The 20886-nt window shown below is 43.7% G+C and overlaps 1 protein-coding gene across 4 annotated transcripts; it reads right to left on the reverse strand.

The window, feature by feature from the left end:
* Positions 1–949: 949 nt before the first annotated feature.
* Positions 950–18236, reverse strand: LOC108414758 (proton channel OTOP3-like). 4 transcript variants are annotated; one of them, XM_017687660.2, is made up of 8 exons: positions 18110–18236; positions 15312–15674; positions 9950–10086; positions 9268–9326; positions 8701–8825; positions 4103–4836; positions 2220–2393; positions 950–1171 (listed from the first exon to the last, which is right to left on the reverse strand). In XM_017687660.2, exons 1-8 carry the CDS (start codon positions 18177–18179, stop codon positions 1001–1003), a joined length of 1833 nt encoding a protein of 610 aa, XP_017543149.2. In that variant the 5' UTR covers positions 18180–18236; the 3' UTR covers positions 950–1000. The 4 variants fall into 4 exon arrangements, with proteins under 4 accessions (XP_017543149.2, XP_017543148.2, XP_017543150.2 ...); XM_017687659.2 differs by having other exon boundaries at positions 2220–2396; XM_017687661.2 differs by lacking the exon at positions 18110–18236 and adding an exon at positions 17024–17133 and having other exon boundaries at positions 2220–2396.
* Between the last annotated feature and the right edge of the window lie 2650 nt (positions 18237–20886).

The raw sequence follows: 20886 nt of genomic DNA on the forward strand, positions 1-20886 counted from the left end.
AATATTTGTGTCCTGTGTATGTAAGGTTTGTAAAGCCAATTTGTGTGTTAATTTCTTGAGTAGGCTGCTGAGAAATGTCCATTTATTTAGTAGTTAATTCATTTTTTGTCTGTTTATTTTTTTGGAAAAGTAAAATGGACAGGTCAAGCATGCAGTGTCGAAACGTGTCTGGCTGATAGTTAAACTCAAATGATTTGCACATCATTTTGCACAGCGTCCCTTTAAGCTGTATGAAGCTACTGCTGTGGCATCCCAGATGGTTGCTAATGTGTTTCTAGACCATTTCTTTAATGTCCCAAGGTAGTTGCCAAGATGTTGTTCGTCCATTGCTTTGGTATTCCAAGTAGTTGCTAAGGTGTTAAACATTATATGGAAACCATACATGTGGTTAGTTCAAAGGCACAAGCGGCTCTATGGTCAGGCAAAGTTTTGTGGTTTTCATCTCAAAACCTGCGACCCATCAATATAATAAGTTCATGAAGAAGCCAACTTAATAAGCAATAAATACTATCGCCATGGGAATCCTTGTATGGAAATGGCAAGTAATTCAGTTTGTCTATATGTAACCTGTAAATCTGAATCATATTCTGCAGACTTGGATCTTTATTATCTCATAAGTCCCATCAGTGGATTAGTGAGTAGGAATAGACAAACACTTGACAAGCAAGCAAGTCATCAAAACAGATTTAGCTTCATCCAACTCATAAAAATGACAGCCTTAGAGCTCAGCTACAAGCCTTATTTGATACACTCAGTCCAGGTGATGACAGCTTTCAGAGGCATCTTGAGTGTTGGAATGTGTTGGATCTGAACTCTTCAGGGTGGCAGATCTCCAGGACCAGGACTGAGCACTAATGCTTTAAACCCTTTCAAAATGATATAACTTCTATAACAGAGTCACAGCAGTTGCTGAAAAATAAGTCTTATATTAACAGAATCGCACTCAGAGTTAAACAGTACTAAAACAGCCTTTATTGAATAAACAGATTAAACATTGTTTTCATGCTAAGATGAGCAGCTCCATCAGAGCTCCTACTGAGTGCATCCTGTAGAAGACAATGAGCGGCTGGCCCAGATTCACCAACACGAACCACACGAAGAAACCATAAAACTGCTTCCCCACTCCACTCTCAAACTGCGGGTGGGCACCGAACGCTGGAATCACCCATAACTGTGCACAGGCACACACACACAGACACACAGACACAGAGGTTCCATCAGTTCTAACAGGCAGAATATACACATACAAATACTAATGTATATATGTGTCTTTTTGTGTGTGTCTATCTATCTATATATATATATATATATATATATATATATATATATATATATATATATATATATATATATATATATATATAGATAGACACACAAAAAGACACACCGGCCACTTTATTAGGTACACCTTGCTAGTAAAAGGTTGGACCCCCTTTTGCCTTCAGAACTGTCTTAATTCTTCGTGGCAGACTTTCAACAAGGTGTTGGAAACGTTCCTCAGAGATTTTGGTTGGTTATTTGAGTTCCTCTTGCCTTTCTATCATCTGGAACCAGTCTGCCCATTCTCCTCTGACCTCTCACATCAACAAGGCATTTTCATCCACACAACTGACCGCTCACTGGATGTTTCCTCTTTTTCGGACCGTTCTCTGTAAACCCTAGAGATGGTTGTGCGTGAAAATCCCAGCAGATCAGCAGTTTCTGAAATACTCAGACCAGCCCGTCTAGCACCAACAACCACACCACGTTCAAAGCCCCTTAAATCCCCTTTCTTCCCCGTTCTGATGCTCAGTCTGCACTTCAGCAAGTCGTCTTGACCACCTCTACATGCCGAAATGCATTGAGTTGCGGCCGTGTGATTGGCTGATTAGCTATTTGTGTTAACAAGCAACTGAACAGGTACCTAATAAAGTGGCCGGTGAGTGTGTGTGTGTGTGTGTGTGTGTGTGTGTGTGTGTGTATATATATATATAAAACAAATATAATGTGTGTGAGTGTGCACATATGTACGTATCAACATGATAAAAATTGTTATGAAGCTCAAGGTCATGTAACTAATCAGGTGCTTGCTGTATTAATATCACCCGTGTTGAGTTTGTGTCCCTGTAGATTTTTCTCCCAGTGGGAAGTGATCTATTTATGATCTACCTTTAAAGTATTGTCACTTGCTAACATATCACTAGTAACACCTCCCTCTCGGCTTCTGACCATATTCTTACCATGATGTTGGACAACATGAGGAAGGCGCAAATCTCCTGAATCACTCTCCTGCTCCAGCGGTGAGTGTCTTGTCCCGGTGTGCCTGTAGGGGGCACTGGAGCATCACTACTTCCCTGTAATGCTTTTCCCTCAGCCTCCTCCAGAACTCCACCACCTTCCTCATTCTTCTCCACCTGCTTTACAACAGGACATAAACCTGGCCATTAGAAGAACACAGCAAAAACATTAAAGCAATAAACCACTTCACAGTGAATGTCATTCAATCCAGTAGATGTAGGGGTGAAAATCAACATCATCTGTAAAGCTTATGTTGAAATATGGAATTATACAGCCTACAGAAAGTTCTATAGAAGAGCCGTGTTATATAAAAGTTACTGTTGGTGTTGTAGACTTGCGGTTGCTAGAAGAATCTGATGTTCATGGGCTCCATTGAAATATTTCTACATAGTTTCATGAAAAATCTATCAAATAAAGGCATACAGCTCCATTCAAAAGTTCCCTCTTAAAAGTGGTTCTTCAATGGTTCTTTAGCAAAGGGAATGGTTCTATATAGAACACTATCTGCAGATTGCTCCATCAGATTGATGGAGAATGTGCTGTATATGGTTTTATACAGCATCACAAACCGTTCTTCTGTTGTTTTGATATCAAGCTTGTAACAAAAATTAACCCCTTTGCAAATATACACCTAATTTTAAAAACATACACTATATTGCCAAAAGTATTCGCTCGTCTGCCTTCACACGCATCTGAACTTGAGTGACATCCCATTCTTAATCCATAGGGTTTTAATATGATATCGGCCCACCCTTTGCAGCTGTAACAGCTTCAGCTCTTCTGGAAAGGCTTTCCACAAGGGTTAGGAGTGTGTTTATGCAAATGTTTGACCGTTCTTCCAGAAGAGCATTTGTGAGGTCAGACACTGATGTTGGACGAGAAGGCCTGGCTCAGAGTCTCCGCTCTAATTCATCCCAAAGGTGTTCTGTCGGGTTGAGGTCAGGACTCTGCAGGCCAGTCAAGTTCTTCCACACCAAACTCGCTCATCCATGTCTTTATGGACCTTGCCTTGGAACAGGAAGGAGTCGTCACAAACTGTTCCCACAAAGTTGGGAGCATGAAATTGTCCAAAATCTCTTGCTGCTGAAGCTTTAAGAGTTCCTTTCACTGGAATTAAGGGGCCGAGCCCAACTCCTGAAAAACAACCCCACACCATGATCCCCCCTCCACCAAACTTTACACTTGGCACAATGCAGTCAGACAAGTAACGTTCTCCTGGAAACCCATTCCATGAAGCTCTCTACGCTGTTCTTGAGCTGATCTGAAGTTTGAAGTTTGGAGGTCTGTAGTGATTGACTGCAGAAAGTTGGTGACCTCTGTGCACTATGCCCCTCAGCTGACCCCACTCTATCATTTTACTTGGCCGACCACTTCGCGGCTGAGTTGCTGTCGATCCCAATCGCTTCCACTTTGTTATAATCCCACTGACAGTCGACTGTGGAATATTTAGTAGTGAGGAAATTTCACGACTGGACTTGCTGCACAGGTGGCGTCCGATCACGGTACCACGCTGGAATTCACTGAGCTCCTGAGAGCGACCCATTCTTTCACTAATGTCTGTAGAAGCAGTCTGCAGGCCTAGGGGCTCGGCTTTATACACCTGTGGCCATGGAAGTGATTGGAACGCCTGTATTCAATGATTTGGATGGGTGAGTGAAAACTTTTGGCAATATAGTGTATTAATGCTGTAATACATCTGGGACAAAATGCTCACTTATGTTCAAATGCAAAATCTTCCATAAACTTATAAATGGTGTTCTTGGGGAATGATGCTTCATACCAGTGTTATGTCATCCCCAAAGTGTTTCTAAAAAGTGAACCTGACCTTGAAGCCAACGCTTCCTTCTGATGTTTCCTTCTCTGCTCTCTTTTGACCAAAGTGTTTGTGGTCTTGCAGTCCTTGGATGATAAACACGTTCTGCAGCACCAGCTCCAGCAGGCTGAGCAGTGAATACGACAGGTCTAGACTCTCCATAACGTCACTGGGTCCCATAGCCAGAGCGGCCACCAGAGAGGAGTAAGAGAGGAACAGCTGGCCTAGCCCGGACCCCACCAGCAGGAATACATCCAGTCTGCGAGTTGGGTTTTTAGCAGACCTTCCTGCCTCTTTCCCCTTGCCCCGCTCCCTTCCCTGTAGTCTCTCTTTGCGCCGGTACACCACCGTTCCTGCCATTGCGCAAAGAGCCATGAGTGGCATCACGCCCAAGTGGAACCCATAGAACAGCATGAAGGCCTTGATGCGCATCCCTCGCTGCCCCACCCACACCTGGTACAGTACGAAAATGACCACCCCGGAGATCAGCACCAGCAAACCCAGCACAGGACCAAGCAGGATGCCTCCATAGCATAAGATACGCAGGGTGATTTTTTGGGAGTGACCAGAATGAGGGGCAGTCGTGTGACGTCCCACGTTCTTCCACATGACGTAGAGCATGCAGCCTGCCAGCAGGCTGAACTCCATGTTAAACGGGTACAGGACCTCGTAGCCTTTCCGCAGAGCGGGGCAAACAAGCTGTCTGCCACAGTTGCAGTCTGTGGAGTTGCCGTCGTCTTCCTGGTCTGTAAAATTAATCAAATAAATTAAACTCATTATCTGCTTTATTAGAAACCCCTACCTATATGGATGTAAATTTACAGTGGGCACAGTGTAAATGTCTACAGTTTACAAATCCACACTGCAGTAATCAACTAGAGTCCTGGTGTATCCTGGGAAAAACAGGTCAAACATCTTTTCAAAGAAGTTAAGATGTCAGAACTTTCAGTGAGCAGTCCTGAGCAGCATGAGTTTTCTTTAATTTGCTTTTATCTACAGTTCATTTCACATGAGTTTTTGCTTAATATTACTCCTTTCCCAAAATATATATATATATACACATACACACACTGAACAGGCATAACATTCTGACCACCTCCTTGTTTCTACACTCATTGTTCATTTTATCAGCTCCACTTACTGTATAGCTGCACTTTGTAGTTCTACAGTTACAGACTGTAGTCCATCTGTTTCTCTGATACTCTGTTACCCTGTTCTTCAGTGGTCAGGACCCCCATGGACCCTCACAGAGCAGGTACTATTTGGGTGGTGGATCATTTTCAGCACTGCAGTGACTCTGACATGGTGGTGGGGTGTTAGTGTGTGTTGCGCTGGTCTGAGTGGATCAGACACAGCAGTGCTGCTGGAGTTTTTAAACACCTCAGTGTCACTGCTGGACCACCAACCAAAAATATCCAGCCAACAGCGTCCTGTGGGCAGTGTCCTGTGACCACTGATGAAGGACTAGAGGATGACCAACACAAACTGTGCAGTAGCAGATGAGCTGTCGTCTCTGACTTTACATCTACAAGGTGGACTGATAAGGTAGGAGTGTCTAATAGAGTGGACAGTGAGTGGACAGCAAAATGACAAACTTCCCTTGTAGGATCAATAATGTATAAATATAATCAGTTTAAACAGATGCTTATGATGATAAAAGCAAAAAATAGAGTGTTGCATATGAGAGGAACTATCCATCCATCCATCCATCCATCCATTATCTTCCGCTTCTCCAGGGTTCGGGTCACTGGGGCAGCATCCTAAGCAATGAGGCCCAGACCTCCCTCTCCCCAGCCACTTCCACTAGCTCCCCGGGGGGGATTCCGAAGCGCTCCCAGGCCAGCTGGGCAATATAGTCATGCCAGCATGTCCTGGGTCTTCCCCGGGAGCTCCTCCTGGGTGGGCTAGCCTGTGACACCTCCCAAGGGAGGCATCCAGGAGGCATCCTAACCAGATGCCCGAATCACCTCACCTGGCTCCTCTCGACGTGGAGAAGCAGTGGCTCTACTCCGAGTCCCTCCCGGACTTCTCACCCTATCTCTAAGGGAGAGTCCAAATGCCCTGCCGAGGAAACTCATTACAGCCGCTTGTATTCGCGATCTCATTCTTTCTGTCATTACCCAAAGCTCATGACCAACCAAAAATATCCAGCCAACAGCAGCCTGTGGGCAGCGTCCTGTGACCACTGATGAAGGATTAGGGGATGACCAACACAAACTGTGCAGCAGCACGCTCCATCCCCTGACTGCACCTAGAAATTCTATCCATAAAAATTATGAATATAATCGTTGACAAAGGGCAGCCCTGACGGAGTCCAACTCTCACTGGAACGAGTCTGACTTACTGATGGCCAGGGCGGAACCCGCACTGCTCCTCCTGAATCTGAGGTTCGACTATAAGCCGGACTCTCTTCTCCAGTACCCCTGCATAGACCTTACCAGGGAGGCTGAGGAGTGTGATTCCCCTGTAGTTGGAACACACCCTCCAGTCCCCCTTTTTAAAAAGAGGCACCACCACCCCAGTCTGCCAATCCAGTGGCACCGCCCCCGATGTCCACGCAATGTTTAAAAGGACTGTCAGCCAGGACAGCCCCACAACATCCAGAGCTTTGAGGAACTTCGGACGGATCTCATCCACCCCTGGAGTCTTGCCACAAAGGAGGTTTTTAACTACCTTAGCGACTTCGGCCTCAGTAACGGACAAGCCTATTCCCGTGTCCCCAGACTCAGCCTTATCACTGGAGAACATGTCGGTGGGATTGAGTAGGTCCTCAAAGTATTCCTTCCACCGCCCAATGACGTCTTCAGTCAAAGTCAACAGCACACCATCTCCACTATATACAGTGCTAGCAGCACACTGCTTTCCCCTTCTGAGTCGCCTGACGGTTTGCCAGAATCTTTTCAGAGCCAACTTAAAGTCACTTTCCAAGGCCTCACCAAACTCCTCCCATACACGGGTTTTTGCCTTGGCGACAACTGAAGCCGCAGATCACTTGGCCTGTCGATACCTGCCAGCTGCCTCTGGTGTCCCACAGGCCAACCATGCCCGGTAGGACTCCTTCTTCAGCTTGATGGCGTCTCTCACCTGGGGTGTCCACCACCGGGTTCGAGGATTACCGCCCCGACAGGCACCAACTACCTTACGGCCACAGCTACAGTCAGCCGCTTCAGCAATGGAGGAGTTCAGTATTCAGTAACTGCAGGATATAAATGCAATTTTTTTTTAATTTCTTTATTTATTTCTGGTAAAAGCTCAAATTAACATAAAATGTGTTTTATGATCTACACATTTTGCTATGCTTACAATTTACTGCTGAAAGAAAAAAAAATAAATATAGCCCAGATTTGGGGAAAAACGAGTCGACTTTCAGTAGAAAAACAAACTGAGTTCAGCTTCTTTTATTATAAGGGTTTAAAATGACATCACCGTCTATTAGACTGGAGAGAAGAGCTACAGCCTCATACAACGCCCAGCTTCTGAATGGAGCTTATGAAATATGAAAGTTATAAGGAACGTGACGAAGTGCGGTTTGGAGCCACCGGTGGTTCCAAGGAGTTTAAGTGGTTTACCAAGATGCGCTTAAAGTTGATACTTGGAAAAAAATGTGAAATACTTTTCTCCCTGAACTTTCAACTAGCCCCTCTTGGAGAAGTCCACCTGGTTATTGGACCCCAGGTAATTTGTTTAACACCCCTGGACTAAAGGATGGCGAACACAAACTGTCCATCAACATATGGACTACAGTCTCTAGGTATACAAACACCAAGGTGGAGCTACACTGTAAAAAAAAAAAAAAAAAAAAAAAAGGTTCCTCGATTCAACCTAAAAAAATGACTTTATGTAGTAAGAAGTAAATTAACTAGCTTTATTCAACCTAAATAAATACAGGGAGATTCGCTCGAAGAGGCCCTGAATATTCTGTTAGGATGAAGCAACCGAAACCCATACTACTTACCTTGACGTGTGTGTAATTGATTGCATTACATGCGATGCTGGAAGTGATCTCAGTTTTCTGCCAGACACATTTCGACATGGCACTCCATGATCCTGAATGTATTGGCAAGCATTAGAGAGCTTAAACATCACAACGGCTGTCTGGAACCTACCTAGTCGCTCCAATACAGGGGCATCACAGCTTATTTGAAGTTCCATACACTGAGGAGCACATTGCACGTTGTATTGCTTCGTCCTGTGGTTGGTTAGTGTAGTGGTTAACACCTTTGCCTTCTACGCTGTAGACTGGGGTTCAATCCCCCAGCAGGGCAAACACCCTACTCTATACCAATCAGAGTCCTTGGGCAAGACTCCTAACACCACCTTCGCCTTCCTGTGTAAAAAATGATCTAATTGTAAGTCGCTCTGGATAAGAGCGTCAGCCAAATGCCATAAACGTAAATGTCCTAGTGAGAGTTATTACAGAATACTCTGGGCCTCTTTCGAGTGAATCTCCCTGTACTTTGAATGAAGGATAAAGGAGTTGGGTAAAACTACTTCAACTGCTTGTTACTACATTAAATAATTTTTTTACAGTGTACAAGAAAGGGGTTTCAGAAAAAGACACAAAAAGTTTGAGTTAATAATCAAAAGCCTTTGCAGCGGGATCAATGTACCTAACTCTCCTCTGATGGGCTGCTTGAACTCTTTCTCCAACTCAATCTCCATGTGAACGGAATCTTCTGTTACTGCGCTCAACCATAACAAGATATCTGTGCACAAAATCAGCATCAGCCCTGACCTGAAACACACACACACACACCATTCATTGGCACATTTGCATGAATTAAACTGACGCTTTGGATACACTTCAAAGTCCAGAGCATCTCATCAGGTATCTTACCAACACTGGGGGCCAGTTTCCTAGATATGGCTTAAGCCTAGTACTACTGCAGTGGCGTATATCACTGGAAATTCATTTTAGTCTAGGTTTAGGCTTAACCTGGGTCTGGGAAAGTGGCCTTTGGTTGCACCATCAATGGTTCTCTATTAATCCAGCTCCACCAAACTGTAAACTGAATTGTTGAGCCATGTATAAACGAGATGAAATGAACTGCAATAAAACCTAGATCAACAAATCTTTCATTAGCTCTTAATTCAATCTTTGTTGGTTTAAGTGATCCGTCAGTTTGTTTCTAAAACCACAGCGCAGACAGAGGGCCGTTCAGAGTGGGCGGAGGCACCTGGTGAGGATCATGTGTATGTGGATGCAGTCTTTGGAGTGAGCCCACAGCAGATACGTCTGTGGGAAGAGAAGATCAAGATCAAGGTTTTATTTCTGTTTTTTTTTTTTCCTCCATTCACCCTGTATCGCTGCTTGGTTGCTGAATTGCACTGTTGGCGGTTTAATATGTTTTTAATATGAGTTTCTGTTTTATGGACCATTCTACTAAATTAGTTCAAACTGTGGTTTCACAGTAAAAAAAGAAAAAACAACTAACAGTATTTACAAGGATTATGTGGTGATCTGTTCAAATGTAAAGCATTAACAGAAGTAGAAACACAAAACGATCTGTTGGGAGGTGTATAATTAGATCATGACTAGATGATATTCGACCGACAGTATCATCTAATCATAATCTAATTATAATGTCATCTAATCATGATCTAACCATAAGATATTCTAATCATAATTCAGTCATAATCTAACCATAGTCCGATGAGATGATGATTAAGTCATGATGATTGGAGAATAATTAGATGATACTATACTTACATTATGAACAGATGCTACTATAATTGGATTAGGATTAGATGATACTATGGTTAGATTATGGTTAGACTATTGTTAGGTGATGCTATGGTTAGATTATGGTTAGATTATGATTAGTGATGATTGGTTAGATTATTGTTGAAACTGCTTACCTGCAGGCCGAGGAAGGGAGTTTGAAAGAATGGTAAAAGAACTTTAGCAGAAGGCAGACAGTCCTTCATTAGGATGTTGTGAACCATCATAAACACACAGAGCAGTAAACTGAATCCTGCAAACAGCATTAACACCACTGTCTCTCACACACACACACACACACACACACACACACACACACACACACACACACACACACACACACACACACCTGAATCAGAGAAGAAAGCAGGGAGTATATCTTCACCATCCAGAATAAGCCTGTAAGCGTGTATATTGTTTTTATACTAAATGCACCATAAAAATGCCTTTACAATAACTTGCATTAAGAGTTAAGAATGTTTCTACTCTCTCCTGTAAAGTTACCATTTTTTTATACAGTACTGTTTTTAGGGTAGTTTACAGTAAGTTTTAGGGTTCATCATTAATTAATATCCTATAAATTTTGTTTATTCACGTATTAACACTTTTCTCAGCAAATAAACACAAACTACACAAATAAATAGATTTTGAAATGTGTCTTGGGTGCCTTTCACACAGTACTGTACAACAGTTCCAGCCACGCGAGCTGATTGGTTGAGAGTCATTCAAACGGTGCTGTTATTTCACCATAACATCACGGCTTTTTCACAAACACTATCACTCCGCTGAGACGCCGTTGCTAAGCAACGACTCTGACAGCTGTAGGAGACGCTCAAGCCTTCTGAACGTTTTTACTTCTTACTTTGCCACAAACAGAAAACGGACACTGTTAAGATCACATCTGACCGAGAGCCGATTCGGTCCGACTCTGAAGACGAGACGACACTAAATTCCCCAAACTGTCAGTTGGTCTGTGTGGAGCTGGAGAACAAACTGCCAGCTGTGTAGCGAGTGGGTGGGGTCCGTTAGCAACAAGCTGGTTGTTAAGGAACTGTAATTTGATAAAGGAACTGCAAACATTAAAAAATTAAATCAAATCAAATCACGTCACATCACATTTACACAGCTGGTGGAAAGTGAGTGAAAATCTTAGGTGCGTAGCCCCCGTATAGAATTTAAATACTAATTATATATATAAAAAGAGGAAAAATAAATATATCCACCGACTCTGACTACACACATATACACGATACACACTAGTATTGCACTATTCTAATGTACAGTTGTACAGTAATAAGTTATGGAATAAAACTATGAAATGTGCTGTTGTCCACATTCCATAGGTGCAGTTAGTCTGGGGGAGATGATAGATGAGATGCAGGTTCTCAGGGATAGGATACTGATATAGAATCTTCCAGATTGTACAGGACATGGATAGAAGATGTACAAGACGTCAATCTATGTGTGTAAGTGCAGATTTGCTAGATTGAAGGTGCAGTAAGATCAGAGTGAGCCTGTTGGTGTGGATAAGGTGGTGATTGTCCATGGAGATGATGACTCAGAGGTGCAGTGACAGGCCTACAGACCAATACACCAGCACTACTGGCCGTTCAGCAGCCTGATGGCCCGGGGGAAGAAACTGTCTCAGAACCAGCTGGTTCTTATTAAACGCCGCGTTCACGGCCCATTTATTAATTTCTTACTTTACTTATTTAACTGTCGTATAAAAGCAGTAAAACTCAAGGAGTGTGTTGCTATAACACACTCCCTCTCGTGTTGCATTGCTTGAACAGATACCTGTTCTTTGGGATTTTTTTGGCTTTGTTTTTTCTTGGACAGTGACGATATGAAAATAGATCGCAACACAACAGCAAAATTTCAGATACAAGTGATTCCAGCTCCATTCTGTCCCTGATAGAACAAAATCTTGCATGTCTTGTCAGAAATTCTGATGAAATATGTCCTTGAATCACAGTTTAATAAAGGTTTTGTAAAAATCACTTAGAAATGAGTGAAATAAAGTTGTAGTCATAGGCTGGGGCAGACAGATCTCTTCAGCAGAAAACAGGCCTAACGTTTGCATGCATGGGACAGGAGGAACTTCTGACCCAGGCACAGGCAGTGCATTACATAAAAGGGTTTTTTTGAGGGCAGAAAGAACCTGGAAGTCCAGGAGGCCTGAGAAACACCACCTGCACAGCAAAAATATGAGAACAAGCTAGCTGTTAATGAGAAGACCAGATAAGGACGGGCAAAAGCTGGTCTGTGAGCCAAATTAATAAACCAAAGGCCTTGAGGAGGTCAGAATGACTTCATACAGAAAGGCTGAGAAATGATATAAAAGAACATATCTTAAGAGTGGTGGGAAATCAGGGTTTCCAAAAGACTTGGTAAACCAGGACGTAAAGGGAACCGAAAGGTGATTCAGGGACGTATAAATAAGGGCGGGGCGAAGGGCTCAGCCCGAAATGGGATATAAAGAAGGATGCCTTGTGATAATCTTTGCATTGTGGTTGACCGGGAACCGTCCTGTCACCTGAAGCTTGATAAAGAAGAAGAGGGCCTTTTCCTTCCAAAAGAGCTCAAAGATTGAAGTTTGGTTTTTCTTTCTCTTTTACTTTTGCAGAATGCTTTTTAACTTTGTGACCCTTTTTGCGTAAGAGAGCAGAATAAAATAGAACAAAACCTAACTTAGAAAAATTAGTTGTATCATAACATACGTCCGGACTTGGGGCGGAGGCCGGATCGCTCTTAGTCCCGACACTCTAAAGTGGTAAATTTACAGGAGAAGACAATAAACAAGACTGACCAACAGTTTCTATTCACAGGCCATCAGGCTGGTGAACACCTCACTTACTACCTCTTCCCCCCTCCCAATCTGAACTGGTTTAACCTCACACTCAATAACTGCACCTTAGCTACACTGTACTGCTGCAGACAGAACAACACTGTTTACATCTGTTACTTGATGCACTTTATGAACAGCTGCTCTACATATTTACACATACGCACATGTAACTTTAAATTTATTTCAACTTTGCACATACTGTGCATTTTTACGTTTTACTACTGTTTTTAGAGTTATACACTGCTCAAAAAAATAAAGGGAACACTGAAACAACGCATCCTAGATCTGACTGAATGAAATTTTCTCATTGAAGTCTTTGTTCTGTACAAAGTTGAATGTGCTGACAACAAAATCACACAAAAATCATCAATGGAAATCAAATTTATTAACCAGTGCAGGCCTGGATTTGGAGTCACACACAAAATTAAAGTGGAAACACACACGACAGGCTGATCCAACTTTGATGTGATGTCCTTAAAACAAGTCAAAATGAGGCTCAGTATTGTGTGTGGCCTCCACGTGCCTGTATGACCTCCCTACAATGCCTGGGCAGCTCCTAATGAGGTGGCGGATGGTCTCCTGAGGGATCTCCTCCCAGACCTGGACTAAAGCATCCTCCAACTCCTGGACAGTCTGTGGTGCAACGTGACGTTGGTGGATGGAGCGAGACATGATGTCCCAGATGTGCTCAATCGGATTCAGGTCTGGGGAACGGGCGGGTCAGTCCAGAGCTTCAATGCCTTCATCTTGCAGGAACTGCTGACACACTCCAGCCACATGAGGTCTAGCATTGTCCTGCATTAGGAGGAACCCAGGGTCAACCGCACCAGCATATGGTCTCACAAGGGGTCTGAGGATCTCATCTCGGTACCTAATGGCAGTCAGGCTACCTCTGGCAAGCACATGGAGGGCTGTGCGGCCCTCCAAAGAAATGCCACCACACACCATTACTGACCCACTGCCAAACCGGTCATGCTGAAGGATGTTGCAGGCAGCAGATCGCTCTCCACGGCATCTCCAGACTCTGTCACATCTGTCACATGTGCTCAGTGTGAACCTGCTTTCATCTGTGAGGAGCACAGGGCGCCAGTGGTGAATTTGCCAATCCTGGTGTTCTCTGGCAAATGCCAAGCGTCCTGCACGGTGTTGGGCTGTGAGCACAACCCCCATCTGTGGACGTCGGGCCCTCATACCATCCTCATGGAGTCGGTTTCTAACCGTTTGTGCAGACACATGCACATTTGTGGGCTGCTGGAGGTCATTCTGCAGGGCTCCGGCAGCTCCTCCTGTTCCTCCTTGCACAAAGGTGGAGGTAGCGGTCCTGCTGCTGGGTTGTTGCCCTCCTACGGCCTCCTCCACGTCTCCTGGTGTACTGGCCTGTCTCCTGGTAGCGCCTCCAGCCTCTGGACACTACGCTGACAGACACAGCAAACCTTCTTGCCACAGCTCGCACTGATGTGCCATCCTGGATGAGCTGCACTACCTGAGTCACTTGTGTGGGTTGTAGAGTCCGTCTCATGGTGTGAAAGCACCACCAACATTCAAAAGTGACCAAAACATCAGCCAGAAAGCAGGAAGGTACTGAGAAGTGGTCTGTGGTCCCACCTGCAGAACCACTACTTTATTGAGTGTGTCTTGCTAATCGCTAATAATTTCCACCTGTTGTCTGTTCCATTTGCACAACAGCTGTGAAACTGATTGTCAGTGTTGCTTCCTAAGTGGACAGTTTGATTTACCTGGAGTTATATTGTGTTGTTTAAGTGTTCCCTTTATTTTTTTTGAGCAGTGTATTTTTTATTCTCTTAAGATTACATTGGGTGAATGGAGGAACAGCAAAGTAAGAATTTCATTGTACAGTGGAACTGCCTGCTCTGCTGTGCACATGACAATAAAAGTCTTGAATCTTGTACTTTTTGCCAACTAATTTTGGATCATTCCTTGTATGTCCATTCTTAATAAATTTGATAAAGGATATAAAGGGCGACTCCATCAAATTTTTGGGCACACCCAGCTTTTCCAAACACAGCAAATGCGCATTACTTTGCATTGAATCCGTATGTTGCAAGTATTTCACATTTGTGTATTGGAACAATATAATCACAAGCAGAAATACTTGTGCCAATACTTGTGATAAGTCTACGTTCTACCTTGAAAATAAAGCCAAAAAAAAAACCCCACCCATTATTACCCCCCCCCTTCTCTACCAATGAAGATGTGCTATGTGCTAAGCATATCGCTGCTGTCGGATCAAAACCTTGTATCTCCAAAATGGTAACTTTACAGGAGAAGGAAAAAACTTCCTTTACTTTTAATGGAAGTCAATGGAACCAGAAGTTTCTCCAAGTCATTTTGGGCTGTTTCTGTTGGTCTGTCCAGCAAGAAATTTACATACAATGTCAAGGGCAACAGGTATTCTTGAACTATGTCAAAAACTGAAAATCGACGAAAATGGAGATACAAGGTTTTGTTCCGACAACAGCGATATTCTTCATGTTCATCGAACTGTCTTCCTTCAAATATCTGACTGGCTTTAAATACAAGATTCATGTGGCTGATGAACATGAATCTACTCCAACTTAGCAGATCCAGATAAGAAAATGAAAGGCCAGGCGTCGTATGCCAGGCTACCTGTTATATAGGCTGATTCTTACCTGTGACAGTGGGGCCCCCTGCGTGGTGGTCAGTGTGAGGGGGTAATCCAGGACGTGCGCGTGCCCACAGCAGGTACCACAGCATCCACACCACGCTCAGCCCCATCAGCAGCAGCAGGAACACCTCAGGCTCTTGGTGCTGTAAGCCTGCAGGGTGAAAAGCGTCTCCGGCCACCAGGGCAGCGCCCAGCAGCACCAAATTCAGCCCCAGAAGCCCCGAGATCAGTCCACGGCCACTGGGAACCCAGAGCAGCACAGCGTCCTCATCATCGTCCACAACGTCCTTCCCACAGTCTTCATCATCACCTGCATCATCCAAACGACCACCGGCCTTCTCGTGGTCTTCATCACTGTCCAAACGGTCTTTACCAGAGGTGGCAGAAGAACAGAAGGTCCTTACTTAAGTAAAAGTTGAAGTATGATTTAGATTTAGAACAAGGATAAACATGCATGTTCCTAACTGTGCTTAAAGTAAAAAAGTAAAAGTGTTTTTTTTTTAAACATCACTGTCAATTCAATTATTTAAAAATGATATCTTGTTCCTGAGGGTTAGAGGCACACGTCATCAAACTGAGTCTACATAATGGTTCATACTAGAACTGCAGGCATCAGTCATAAAAATCCACGCAGCCAGAGAGCCCAATCAGAACTCCTTTACATGAATTTGAGATGGACGTTGTTGGAATCGCTACAAAGGAAAAAACGTTGATTTTGATTTTAGGAGTCAATACCGAACACCAGGCCAGGGCTGGAGTGGGCCCTGTTTTTGGTTTGCAGGAGTTACATGATGCATACCAACCCGCCCCAAACTACACACACACACACACACACACACACACACGCTACTTTTGCAATGTCATTACTTCAGGCAGTGCAGTCAACACCCTTCATATTCCAACACATCTGCCCTGACACAAAACAGCAACCTCAGAACGGCTGGTTTTACAGGAACAACCAACACTGCAGCCCCTTCAGCACGAGGCATGTTCACCACAGCCACAGGTTACTGCTACAGGGGGTAGATACAGAGCCCTGCTGGTGACACCCCATATAGATAAAGATAACATGTGGCCACAACTTATCAACACGTGGGAATGAGATCCTAATGCATGTACGAGACTTAGTAAGGAGTGGGAAAGAGATAATTAAGTGGTGGCCACGACTTGGTAAGGCATGAGAACAACATGCCTTACTAAGTTGTGGCCACACACTAGGATCTTGTTCCTATGCCTTACTAAGTAGTGGCCACGCATTAGGATCTCATGGCCATGACTTAATTACCTTGTTCCCACACCTTAATAAGTAGTGGCCATACATTAGGATCTCATTCCCATGCCTTATGGGCATGATTTAATTATCTCGTTTTACCCATTAATTTTATTTATACAGGATGTCACCAGCGGGGCTCCGAAGGCAGACCCAACAAAGACGAGGTGAAAGTTCAATCAAACATCCGACTGTGAAGACGAGGAAAAGCAGCGCAGTGACCTTAAACCCCTGAACGTCATCACGGCTGACCAACGCGTTCACTGCCCGGCGGGCACGAGCACGAAACACCATCATCCAACTCCATTTTCGACCTTTTCCAGCTTTTGTCATGATTTGAAAATGCCCGTCACCCTTTAGCCTGCGAGGAGATCTCATGAAGAATGGACCAGAACAAACGGCCCAAAACGACTCGGTTCCGTTGTCTTACATTAAAGCAAAGTTACCATTGTGGAGATACGCGGGTTTCCCCGACATGTTCACGGGCTATTCACGGTCCCACGTGACCTGTGATGACGACTTCACGCGCTGGAGTAACGTTTGACGTGAGTCTGAAATGAATGGGTTGATATGGAGCGTTTGAGCAAAATCATCGTTTATAAACGCTGAAACATTTTTAATGTACAAGAACCCGGTCGTATCCTGAACACAGAGCAGTAGAAGGCATTTTAACACCGCTGTTATATTTTTAAAAGATCTTTTAAACTCGAGCTATAGGAGTTTAAACGGCGTGTATGACGTCAGCGAGCGCGAACAGCCAATGAGCTGCTCCGTTCGCCCATCAATCATCAGGCTCAGCAGTAAAGCTCCGCCTCCTGCTGCCTGAAACCCGTTGGCTGTAGAAAATAAAAATATAGATAAGATTTCTTTGCTTTTTTAGTGAAATACATCCGTCTACTTTCTGAAATGAAAGAAAGGTTCTGGTTCAGTGATTAGAAACTATTCTGTTCACTCCCATTCATTGAGGACTCACTCGTGTGCGCCCTCTGCTGTTCAGCAGGCCTGTTTTAATATAACGGGGGTAATAGGAAGTGGCCAGGCTCCTCATAGACCGGCTCTGGCTGTACCACTTGAGGTGGAGGCCAATGGTTTAACCCCTTATTTACTACAGTTATACATTTGGAGGTAATATACTGTAGTTTGAGCATTTTTGTGCTTATATATGTGATTTTTTCCATTAGTTCACAAAAAAAACGGCCCAGCGGGAAGTGAAGCCAGAGGGATGGAGTTTTCAGGAGCCAATCACAGGTTCACTCCGCTCCCCCCTCCCGATACCTGAATTCAACTGCCCGATTAAAAATACATTCATAAACACGTGATAGATTGACAAAAACTAAAGTAACGAGCCTGTTTTGAAACTGTTGTGAGTAAAACGTGCAGATTTTTCTGCTGAAATGTGGTGAGTAAAAGTTAAAAAAAGTACTGAGTGCCAGAAAGTACTCAGAAGTACTCAAGTAAAGTACAGATACATAATAAAATAAGTACAGTAACGAAGTACTTGGACTCCATTACTTACCACCTCTGGTCTTTACCTTTCTCAGGGTGTTTCAGCTTAAACTCAGTCAGTTCCAGTCCTTTACTTGAACGTCTTCCGGCCTCCATTATTCTTTCCTTCTTCCTTTCTGTGTTTTTATCCTCTCTTTCTTTCCTACTTACTTTGCTCCTTTCGTTCCTGCTTTCTTTCCTCCGTTCTTTCTGTCTACTACCTAGCTTCTGCTGTTTCTCTGTGGAGAGGCATGCAGTAACTTGTGTGGTGACTTTGTCAGGTTCTAATTGACATGACAGCAGTGGGTGTGTCTGTTTGTGCTCAGGTGGATTTGGATGTGCTAAAAATGAACCAGGTAAAATTCACATGCCAACGCAGGACTTAGGACTGCTTCACGTGGCTCTGTTAAAGGCCCTGGTTCAGTTAAGGCCAACCACCAGCTGTTGTGCAGGTGTGCTTTTACACTGACTTTCAGTTTGGGGACTTGCAGCTTCTCAAAATTTCTACATTTTTTTGTATTTCATTTTTTGAGTTGAGACTCACTTATAATGCTCGTGTGGCTTTATGTATCAGAAACAGTCACAATTGATAGTTGCTGGGACAAAACCTTGCAGCTCTGCTTTGATTTGTCATTTTGTCTTAAGAGCTGGCAGGTCCAGATAAGCTTTTACACAAATTGATATCACAGAAGCAAATCTTGTGTTAATTTAAGAATCGTATCTTATCTTACAGCATCTTTTCTGATCTCCAGCTAGGAAATTTAAACGTAAACACGTAATCAGGTTAGTTAGCCAGACAGCTAACATTAGCTACCGCTACTGGGGTAAAGAAAGTCTAATAAAGCTAAAGTGGATAAACTGAAAGTTAAGAATGTTGTTTTAGCGCTTCGGACTGTTTATCAGAGCGTCGCCGTCTCCACAGTTTCAGTCTCCATTTCCCAAACGCTTTAGCCGAGCGCGCTAATGTTATTCCTCCTAATAAACAGACACCCGTTCAGCTCCGTCTTCTCGTTATTGTGGAATTATTAGCCTTAGTATTGTTCATATTACTTTTTAAGATGTATTATGTTTAGCATTGAACGCTTAATGGTTATATTGTACAATTCTAAGAGCTAAGAGTCAGCACATAAGGCTGTGTGCTGACTAATGGTGGAAATACACAAGGACGTCAGATAACAGGAAATACCTCGAAGCTAATAGTAGTAGACCCTGGGATTAGCACACCACACATGTGGTTCATCTGGTCAGATAAGCAGAGCCATTGTCTGGAAAACGGGGGGAGTTGGTAAACACAGGGAATACCTTAAGCTGACCTTGCAGACGCGCTCACGTCTCGAGCGCATCCTTAAACTTTTATGATGTGGATTAGTGAGATGGCCTAACGCACACATTGGAGGCTGGGGTAAGGAAGGAGCGGTCATGCGACTATAAAAAGGGAGTCAGATGAGAAGGGGTCAGAGCTTACTTGGGAGATACATGATGCATGTTCTCTGTTTGTAACCTCTCCAGAATTCTGTAATAAAACCGTTTGTTTCACTTCAGTCTGATCTACTCGTCTCATTTATTTTGCATCAACGAACACGCAGGACTGGTTTCGTCCACAATTTGATGACCCCGACGTGATGCAAAGGAGACCATTGGAAAAACAGGCTTGATCTTTCTCCTCCATTACTCATCACAGGCGCGCCATTTACTCAGGTTGGCAGAAACCTATTTAAATAAATTCTGCATATTGACAACTGCTAAATTATGGATGGGTAAAAGAGGTTGGATCAAGTGACTAAATTTAAAGGACTGAATTGGAACAAACATAAGGTAAAAATATACTGAGTGATTAATAAGGTATTGGGTCTGTGGTTTTTTGCCGGGAATTGGTGAACCCCTCCCGTCATCTGACGAGTGAATGGGATAAGGACTGGGTTGAAAGTCCCTGGGATTGGCTCTCCCTAAAACAGGGTTGGAGTCCCTGAGGTTCAAGTCCTCTAAAGTACCAGGTTGGAGACCCTGAGGTTCAAGTCCTCTAAAAGTATCAGGTTGGAGTCCTTGAGGTTTGAGTCCTCTAAAGTACCGGGTTGGAGTCCCTGAGGGTGGTCCTCTAAAGAACCGGGTTGGAGTCCCTGAGGGTGGTCCTCTAAAGTGCCCATTCGTGATAAGTTTGAAGTTCCTCACATGCAGCAAACCTAATGGTGACAACTGAGCATTGTGAGTTGAGCAAGTAAAACTTCGAAGACGTCTTGGTGAGTACCAGTTTTTGATCAACATGGCTGAATACAGTAAAAGAGATTTAGAAAGAATTGGATAATACAGTTGGGGTGGGGAATTGGCAATGGAAAACATTGGAGAGACAGATAATAATTTTGGCTAAAGCGGTTTATGACTTAGAGATAGACCCAAAAAAAAAGTGGAAAAAAGTGAAGGCAGAAACGGAGAAACTGTTGAGAAAATGGATGTTGGATAAAGAACTGTCTCCCCATGACCAGATTTCCTTGGGACAGGCGTTAAATGATTTTACAGCTAGAGCAATAAAGGAATTAGACGAGGCTAAGGCAGAACATGAAAAGGCAGGAATGTTTAAGAAGGGAAAAGCCAGGAAGAGGTTATCAGATGCAGAACAGGAAATAGTTAAGGTCAGAAGGTTGAAGTGCACATATAATGGCAACCTGGATAGAATGGTAAGTATCCCCAAGTATCCCCACCCTCCTACGATAACCTAACGCCAGGCATTTTGACATGGACACCTGAGCTAGAGCAGGCGTTCATTGAACTAAAACAGGAACTAGCGCATGCGGCTGACCTTGCTAGACCAGACTACACCATGAAAGGA

The sequence above is a fragment of the Pygocentrus nattereri genome, chromosome 13 (genome assembly GCF_015220715.1).
Source record: "Pygocentrus nattereri isolate fPygNat1 chromosome 13, fPygNat1.pri, whole genome shotgun sequence".
Lineage (NCBI taxonomy): Eukaryota > Metazoa > Chordata > Actinopteri > Characiformes > Serrasalmidae > Pygocentrus > Pygocentrus nattereri.

Bases quoted from the DNA above. Each gene is read 5' to 3' on its own strand.
- LOC108414758 (XM_017687659.2), bottom strand. From the start codon at position 18,179: ATGGAGGCCGGAAGACGTTCAAGTAAAGGACTGGAACTGACTGAGTTT. The intron at 10,087-15,311 runs GTAAGAATCAGC...TGTGAGAGACAG, and splicing joins AGGGGGCCCCACTGTCACAG to TGGTGTTAATGCTGTTTGCA. The intron at 4,837-8,700 runs GTACATTGATCC...TTAATTTTACAG, and splicing joins GCCCATCAGAGGAGAGTTAG to ACCAGGAAGACGACGGCAAC.